General features: G+C 42.3%; 1 protein-coding gene across 1 annotated transcript in view; it reads left to right on the top strand.

Moving 5' to 3' along the window:
* Positions 1–1,559: 1,559 nt before the first annotated feature.
* The window catches only part of NUDT9 (nudix (nucleoside diphosphate linked moiety X)-type motif 9), a 27,341-nt gene continuing 19,974 nt past the window's right edge, over positions 1,560–8,926 (top strand). Inside the window, exons 1-2 of the mRNA XM_004681421.2 lie at positions 1,560–1,946; positions 8,509–8,748. Coding sequence (XP_004681478.1) covers positions 1,840–1,946; positions 8,509–8,748 — 347 coding nt within the window. The 5' untranslated portion in view covers positions 1,560–1,839. The remainder of the gene's footprint in view (positions 1,947–8,508; positions 8,749–8,926) is intronic.

The raw sequence follows: 8,926 nt of genomic DNA, 5'->3' as shown, positions 1-8,926 counted from the left end.
AGGAAAGTTACTGAGGGTGTGAAGTGTGAGTGGGAAACCCATGTTATTTGGAGCTTATCAGAGGAGAAACAAACTTCCAGCTTTGGGGCTGGAGGAAATAGTGCAAAGTAAAGAAATCAGCCTGATGAATGATGCCTTTGTCCTTCTGCACTGATTGGGACATGAGTCCTTTCTCTTAATGTTAGCCTCCAAGAAGGCAGGCTCATAAGTACTTGAGGAGACATTTCTGGGTAGGAGATTTGTTACAGGGCAGGGAGAGAGGGCCACCTTTGAACCCCTAAACCTGCCTGCTCTAAATAGGTTTTGCCATCCACCGCATCAACACAAAACATATAAGGCTTTAATACAGTGAGTATACAACACAGAAGACAAAGAATATAATTTCTAAATCAAACACCTGAAGTTAATCATCCCCTCGTGGGCAAAAGTCAACCCAAAAGGGATTGGTCCAAAGCAAGGCCTGAAAGCCCTCCACAAGACTAGAGCACCTTCTGAACTGGATCCATAGAAAAGGGTCAGAAATGGCCAGAGGACTCTGGGAGGAAAAGAGCAAAATCAAAATTAATATAAACACTGCCATAGTCACTTCCCCACAGGTATCTCACTTACATCTGTCCTAGCCAGTCCGGGTTCAAGAAACAAACACGATTTCTTCATCACATGCTTGCTGCTCCATGTGGCTTCCTCAGGTTTCCTCTGGCTCTCTATTCAGCTTCCTTCTCCCTCTTCAGATTCCTTCTCTTCTCTTTTCTCTGCTCAGCTCCACCCTACTACTGCGTGGGGCAGGGAACCTGGAACTTCCCCTACCTAGGAACCACCCTGTTAAGATTTACATTAATAATGCAGAGGTTTCTCATAGAAAGTTTTATAAAGAAACTACTAGAGAGGGCTCTGAGGTCTATCTGCTTACCGTCAGCTTTTGCCTGGGACAAACACTAAATTCTCCTGAAAGTGTTTTCCCAGAGGGGGCGGGGGTGGGTCTTTATTTTTTTAAAAGCAGAGACAAGACCTTAAACTGCTGACCGCCAGGTTAGTTTGGATAAGACTCTTAGAACAGAGGTTTGGATAGAGGTAAGTGCCACGAGTTTTACAGTTTTCAGAGTAATAGTTTGGCAAGTTTGACTTTGAACTGGTCCAAGTGTTATGCCTGTGTCGATCGATACCCACCCTCTGAAATTGTGGATTACATATCGAAGTAAACACACAGTAAAAAGGAAGAATAAAACCTCAGATTCACGGATTGCAAATCTCGTCTGGACTCCTCAGGTTTCGTTTTCAGTAACCATATGACTAGGCCGTGCATAATTCACAACAGCTGCCTTTGTGCCTCCCATCGCCCCCCCCCCCGTCCCCCCCCCAAAAACACCCAAAACTCACGACAACAAATTTATTTCTCTCAAGATCCTCTCCTTTCTTCCCCTTCCCAATTCAAGTTCGGGTTCCCCCTTTTTCTTTCTCCTAATTTCCCTTGGCCACGCCCCAGGCAACCCGGCGCTGGTGCGCATGTCGGCTTTACGACGCCCGACCGGAAGCGGGGCGCTTTGTGGCTGGACCCTAAAGCGCCGCCGCAGGCCTGGCCTGCAGTTCCCCACGCTTGCCGCGAGCTGGGCGTGTTCGTGACTAATGAAAAATTAGTTGTCTTTGTCACCCCGGTGGAATCCGAGCTTTTATTATGGGAGGGCGTCCAGTCCGGGTGTGTTTATGAGTTGGACTTAACTACCCCTCTGGGCAGCGGAAGTGCGGTCCGGTCCTAGGGAACCACTGGGTACCTGGCGCGCGCTTTTGGGGCGGGCGGAGGTGTTGCCGAAGTCTAGCGTGCCTGCGCCCCTCAGGGCGCAGATGTCCAGACGCGTCCTGGGGAAGACTTTAGCCGCCGTGTCGCTCTCTGTAGCCTTGGCGTCTGTGACTGTTAGTTCATCGGGCGGCCACAGCATCTCGGTGTGCAGGTATTCCCCCTCCTCGCGGCGCCGGCAATTTCTAAACCTTTGGGGTGCGGGAGGGAACTAGCTTCCAGATAGCCGCCTTCCTAGGATGTACTACGTCGGATCCTAAGTGTTTCAACTGCCTTTTGAGGAAAACTAGTGGTAGTGATCTTACTTAGCCTTTTTTTCTGCATTTTGCCATTTTCCACAGGTCACCAACATTATTATCCCCAAAAAGTTTAAATGGAATTTGTTTGGGTAATGATATCCTGTGCCGTTCTTTCAGTTAATACTAAAGTGTTATTAAATGAATACATCCACAGTTTAAATAAGTAAGTAGTAAATTAAGTGGTGCAAAGTGAAAAGGATAAATCGTCATTCCTCCCTCGAACTAACTCAAAGTTACCTATTTTTCTAGATTTGTCAACGCTGGGTAAGTTGGGAATTGTATCTCGCAGTCTCCTTTTATTTTTGTCTCTCCTTTTTATTCTTTGTTCAGTAATGCTGAGTCTGCCAGGCACAGAATAGTGGCAAATTTTATGGTGCTTCCGCTACAAGTGTTGGAGTATGCATTAATCTTGCTTGGATTGATTCAACACGAGGACATTCTATTCTCACCGCTTATCACACCCCATTCACGTGTTGTCCTGGTCTCTTTGTTCTGGAGATCTTGTAATAGCTGTTGAACCTCATTTTCTCTTTTTCTTTAATTTTCTTCTTCTTTTTAAATGCATCATGTTCTTAAGAGGTTTTTCTCCACTTTCCTGTGTAGATGACTAATTCAGACTTTAGTTCTATGCATCCTGTTAGTCACATCCTCTCCTGACTTGTAATGTTGACAAGAACTTTTCCGCCCACTGATTGATTTCATAATCTTACTTTATGGATACAGAAGTCCATTGAATCTAAAAAAGTGACATTTAGAATAGAAAAAGCATCTTGTTATTCTGAATTATCTCCTGTGGGCAATGTTTCTGTTATTTTAATCTGGTGGACAGATTTATATTTTCCATTAATGAACATGATAGACATTGTTTTTGCTTAAATGGAAGGACTGGTTACCTATCGATTCACGGCCCCAGGGTGCCTGAAATGAAAGGCTTCTCTTGAGCTTGTGAAAGTAGCGGGTCAGCAGACTAGGAGCTTTCCTGTCCCCTTTTGCTCCAGGCTTTTACGGAAGTGGAGCAGTTTTCTCTGCTAAGCACAGCAATCTAATTTTTTTTTTCCAGTGAGAGTTGAGGAGGTATTAACCTTATGATTCTATTATGTTCCCTAATATTCACAGTAGAGATCCTGTGCTTTCATTTTGGGGTAACTTTTAGCTTTATCCTGGGCACAAACTTAAGTCTTGCCAGCTTTCTATTTGGAGAAAAGAAGACTGATTTCCCTGGTTATTGTCTCCCTTGCCCACTTATTTCACACTTCTTAGGCCTCCTGATACGGAAATGGCTTCTGTCCTTTCTTTATTCTTTTGTTCATATTCTAAAATAGAATTTGTTTTCTAGTTTGTAGGTCAATATAATTTCAGGGCCCTCGGTGGCACAGTGGGTTAGGACACAGCGCTGCAAGCTAGCGCAATATAATTTCATCTGCTTTCTAACTTCCTGAAATTAACTAAAATTTTCATATAGGGCTGGTGCCCTGTTCACACTCCTGCTGTGGAATTTATTGCCTTTTATATATCTTTATTTCTTTTCATTGGGGTTTATAAGCAGGGAAGAAATAAACAGCTATACTCTCTGGAAGTAACTGCCGTTATTGATAGATGTCACTTTTTTTTTTTTTAAAGATTTATTTATTTGTGCATACAGAACTGGGGTACAGGCCAGAGGCTCAGGGGTGGCGAGAGGCTTCACCAGAGACAGAGTGGGGAACAGAACAGGCAGATCGACGAAGTACATTGCTGAGGGGAGCAGCAGGTGGGTCAGGAGAGGTCTGCCTCGCCATGTGGTCACCTCCGAGGCAGGCGGGAATCGAACTCGTGCGGAAGTGGCTTTAGCTTCTCAGTGCTGTGCTTTAACCCGCTGCGCCACCAGGGAGGGCCCAGATGTCACTTTTTTATAATGCTGGGGATGCCAAGTCAAGTAGGATATATCTGAAATGATGACTATTTTGTAGACTTGGAAAAAGAGGCTAAAGGTAAGCCAATCAATATGGTATCCTGGAAGAAACAAAAGAAAATTATCAAGAATTTTATCTCTAATAATTTGGGCAAATCCAGAAAGTGACAGTTTTGCAGTTGATAGTTGTGATTTGACTAGAAAGTTGGAATACTGATGCTTTAGAAAATAAATAACATAAAAGGACTTATTTTGAGTGCTTTCACATTTCCCAACAGGATTTATCAGTGACCTGGCTGGGGAATATATATATATTTTACTCATGAATACATATAAAAAAGTGTGAGTTAAAAATGAGATAGATGGCCCTCCCTGGTGGCGCAGCGGGTTAAAGCGCAGCACTGAGAATCTGAAGCCACTTCCGCATGAGTTCGATTCCCGCCTGCCGCCTGCCCCGGAGGAGACCACATGGCGAGCCAGACCTCTCCTGGCCCGCCCGCTGCTCCCCTCAGCAGTGTACTTCGTCAATCTGCCTGTTCTGCTCCCCACTCTGTCTCTGGTGAAGCCTCTCACCGTCCCTGAGCCTCTGGCCTGTACCCCAGTTCTGTATGAATAAATAAATAAATCTTTAAAAAAAAAATGAGATAGATATAATATAGCATAATCTCAAGAACCTGGGATTGAGAGTCAGATTGCCTGGGGTTAGAGCTTGATTTCACTATCAGTTGTGTGACCTAGGTAAACTAAGTTAGTGTTTCTGGGTCTTATTTCTAAAATCATATAGTTCCACTAACTTCAGGACTTAAGCTGTAATGTATTACATGTCTTAGGAAGGTGTCATGCACATAGTAATCATATACATGTAACTGTTCTTGTGGCTATTTGTATTGTGTCAAATTTGCTTTATTCCTAAGCACCATTATTAATATGGCATTTCTTCAAGTTTTAAGAACTGGTTTTGCTTTCCAAAATGTATTTTAATATTTTTAAAATTAACTTTCTAGGTAAATATAGTCACCTAAATCGATCTTAGTGATCATTATATTTGGGTAGATATTTTTGTTTTGTATTTGCTTTTCTTTTCTCTCTTTTTTCTGTTTACTTTCTTGTCCCTTCCAACTTCCTCTGCTTTTCTTTCCTTTTCACCCCTTACATGTCACCCTCTTTTCTTTTTACCTTTTGTTTTCCCCTTCCTTTTTTCTTTCCCTTCCTCCACTCACTTTTTTTCTGTCTCCCCCCTTTTTTTCCTTCCTCTGTTTCCTTCTCTTTTGCCCTTTTCTCTTTACCCACATCTGTATCATATTTTCTAACCCATGTTAAGAGCCCAATGTTATCAGTCCTCTTGTATTTTCTTGTACTCTTATGTTGGCATTTCTGGTGAGCAGTCTAATGGCTCCAGAAAGATTTCCACGTTCTAGTCCTTGGCACCTGTGATTATGTTGCCTTTATGGCAAAGGAAACTTCACAGATGTGAGTAAAGTTATGAAAACTGAAATGCAGAGAGTATCCTTTATTACCCACAGGGGCCAAATTTAATCACGAGTTTTTAAAAGAAGAATTGTTCCCAGCTGTTGTCAGAGAGGGTCGCTCAAACTCCTGAAAAAGATTTGATGTTGGCTTTGAAGATGAAGGAAGGTGATCATGGAATGGGAGTAACCTTTAGAAACTGGGAAAGTCAACGGGATAAATTTTAATGTCTCCAAAAAGGAATGCAGCTTGGCTGACATGTTGATTTGAGCCCAGTGCAGTTCGACTTTATAACCTACAGACTGTAAGATAATAACATTGTTTTGGTTCACTAACTCATAACTTCACTTAATTTGTTATGGCAAGAGAGAATGAATATATAATGTACACACACTGAATTGTATGACTTGAAAATTTTTTGTCTTTTTTTGTTAAATTTTTTTTAAGATTTATTTACTTATTCATACAAAACTGGGGTACCGACTAGAGATGCGGAGGGTGAGAGAATTCACCAGGGACAGAGTGGGGAGCAGAACAGGCAGATCGACGAAGTACACTGCTGAGGGGAGCAGCGGGCGTCAGGAGAGGTCTGCCACACCATGTGGGTCACCTCCGGGGGCAGGCCGGAATCGAACTCATGGGGAAGTGGCTTAAGCTTCTTAGCGCAGTGCTTTAACCTGCTGCGCCACCAGGGAGGGCCAATTTTTTGTCATTTTATAAAATGGAATCATATACATTTTTTGTATCTTGATTTTTTTGTAGTTCCTTGTGATGATAGTGACAGGTCACTTGATAATATTTTTAATAGCTACAATATTTCATGGTGTAATGTTTCTATAACTTATTAAACCATTCCCATTATTGGACATTCATTTTATTGCTTATTATTCCCATTGAATACTGCTAAAGCAAATATTCTTTATTATTTTTTCCCAAAGGGCAAATTTGTTTACAACACACATATATCCTCTCTCAGCATGCTATACCTGGAGATGGGTGCAGCCTGAGGACCTTAGGCACCTAAAACCCCAGGAGGACCCGGGTGGGGCTGGAAAGAGACCTTGGTCCTAGCCCGGCAGCCCACTTTTTCACTTCCACCCCCTGCGTGGTCCAGTGTTGGGGGGAGGATGGAAGGGCATTCTTCCTCTCCAGCTCATGACTGCCTGTCCAGTCTGTTCATGTGCACCTGTAAGGTCTTCAAGCGGGTGTCTGTTTTGAACATATGGCTTCCTGGTGATTGGAGCTGTACTCTTTGATGGGGATGCAGTTCCTGAAACTGGACAGCCGTTATTAAGAGGGGGCCCAGTTCCCTGCACTGGCCAGATACATGTAATGGGGGTGTCATTCTAGGGATGGACTTCTCCATATTGACCACTAAGTGGTGGGGTTGTGAGCCATACTTTACATCTGTTTACTGGGTATTTTATTTTTTGTGGGATAGTTTGCCAGAAATAGACTAGGTTAAGGGATATAAATGTATAATTATCATGGTCAGATTGCTCTTCAGAGTGTGGGCAAGGCTGGCAATAATTCTTTAAATGTTTAATAGAATTGACTACTGAAGTCATCTGATCCTAAGCTTTTCTTTGAGAGTAAGTAGATAACTTTTTGTACATTACTTAAAAAAAATTATTTTTATTTAAATTTCACCACTTTCCCTATACTCCCTTCCCCTTATGGTTCAAGAAATAACCCAGAATATTTGATTGCCTTTAGTTTTCTTATTTCTCTAGTTTTGATCTATCTGGAATAAGTCCTCTGACTTTACCATTCATGTTTCATTTTAAAGAGTCCAAATCTTTTTATGAGTCCAGATCTTTATTCTGTGAGTTATCTTGGTTCTGTTCTGTATTTCAGGTTTGACTCAAGTTCCATGTTCTTATAAGGAGTTTCTAGAAGTGATCACTGTGTACTTCTCAGTTATGGTATCAGAAGGCATATCATGGTGACTCATTCTGTTACCACATCATATTGGTGTTTGCTGCATCAACCAGTTGTGTCGAGAGAGGCAAACTGGCTTTGTGAGAATAAGTGAAGTGCGCATTACCAGTTTACCCTGTTCTCAGAATTCCATTTTCTATTTTAGAGGTTCTTAAGGTCATTAAGAATTTAATCACCAAGACTTAATGAGAAACCAGTCAAGTTTTTTATTTTTTTAAAGGTTTATTTATTTATTCATACAGAACTGGGTACAGGCCAGAGATGCGGAGGATGAGAGGATTCACCAGGGACAGAGTGGGGAGCAGAACAGGCAGATCTACGAAGTACACTGCTAAGGGGAGCAGCGGGCGGGTCAGGAGAGGTCTGCCACGCCATGTGGATCTCCTCCAGGGCAGGTGTGGATGGAACTCATGAGGAAGTGGCTTATGCTTCTTAGTGCTGTGCTTTAACCCGCTACGCCACCAGGGAGGGCCCTACATTTATTTTAATAGTTGAGTTTTCTTTTTTAAAGTTAGATTTATTTATGCTTACAGAACTGGGGTACAGGCCAGAGGTGTGGCCGGTGAGAGGATTCACTAAAGACAGTGGGGAGCAAAACAGGCAGATGAATTGAAATACACTGCTGTGGGGAACAGCGGGTGGGTCAGAAGAGTTCTGCTGTGCCACGTGTGTCAGCTCTCTGTTTGGGTATCGAGCTCGCGCTTGCAGTGGCCTGGGAGAGCTTCATAATGCGGTGCTTTGACCCGTTGCACCACCAAGGGAAGCCCTAATAGTTAAGTTTTTATAACAAACTTCCCTTTCCTGAATATGACACAACTGTAAACTTCTGTGTCCTTTCCTCAGCTTAAATAAACTTAGTGATTAGGTGTCAATAAAGTTTTTATTTTAAAAGTTTTCATGTCTAAAAATACTCTCAACAGATACTGGCCTTCATACTAATCAACCACAACTTTGAATTTTCTTTTTTCAAATTTGAATTTTCTGAGTTAGTTCTTTGATATTGAAAAGTAGGTTTTTGGATCTTTGAACTAGGTTCTTTATTTTATTTTATTTTTTGATTTTATGTAACACATTTTTCTTTTTTGTGTCTCCCCCTCCACCCCCACCCCCCCGCCCAGAAATTTATTTTCATCCTGCTGGTTTCGTCCTAACTCCAACATCATGTCTGGTTCTTGTGATGCAAACGACAGTTACCACATCAAGGCTCGGATGTCTCCTTACCCAGGTTCAGAAGTTGAGCGCATCTGGGTTCCTAATGAGAAAGTGGACTGGCATGTTGAGTGGAATGACTATAAGCCTGTTGAATACACTGCACCCTCTGTTTTGGCTGGACCTACGTGGGCAGATCCTCTGATTGGGTGAGCATATTAGCTGCAAATAAGTGTAACTGTCATTGTGTTAGCAGACTCAGGGGCCTTCTAGGACCCCATGATTGAACGCTGTTAAGGGATTCTGCCATCTGCCACATAAAGACAAACCATACTTAGTATGAGAGAATTTTTTTTTTTTTTAAAGATTTATTTATTTATTCATACA

The sequence above is a fragment of the Condylura cristata genome, unplaced genomic scaffold (genome assembly GCF_000260355.1).
Source record: "Condylura cristata isolate star-nosed mole 26May11 unplaced genomic scaffold, ConCri1.0 scaffold00012, whole genome shotgun sequence".
Classification (NCBI taxonomy): domain Eukaryota; kingdom Metazoa; phylum Chordata; class Mammalia; order Eulipotyphla; family Talpidae; genus Condylura; species Condylura cristata.
The sequence above is the reverse complement of the archived record's forward strand: the minus strand, read 5'-3'. Positions and strand labels throughout refer to the sequence as shown.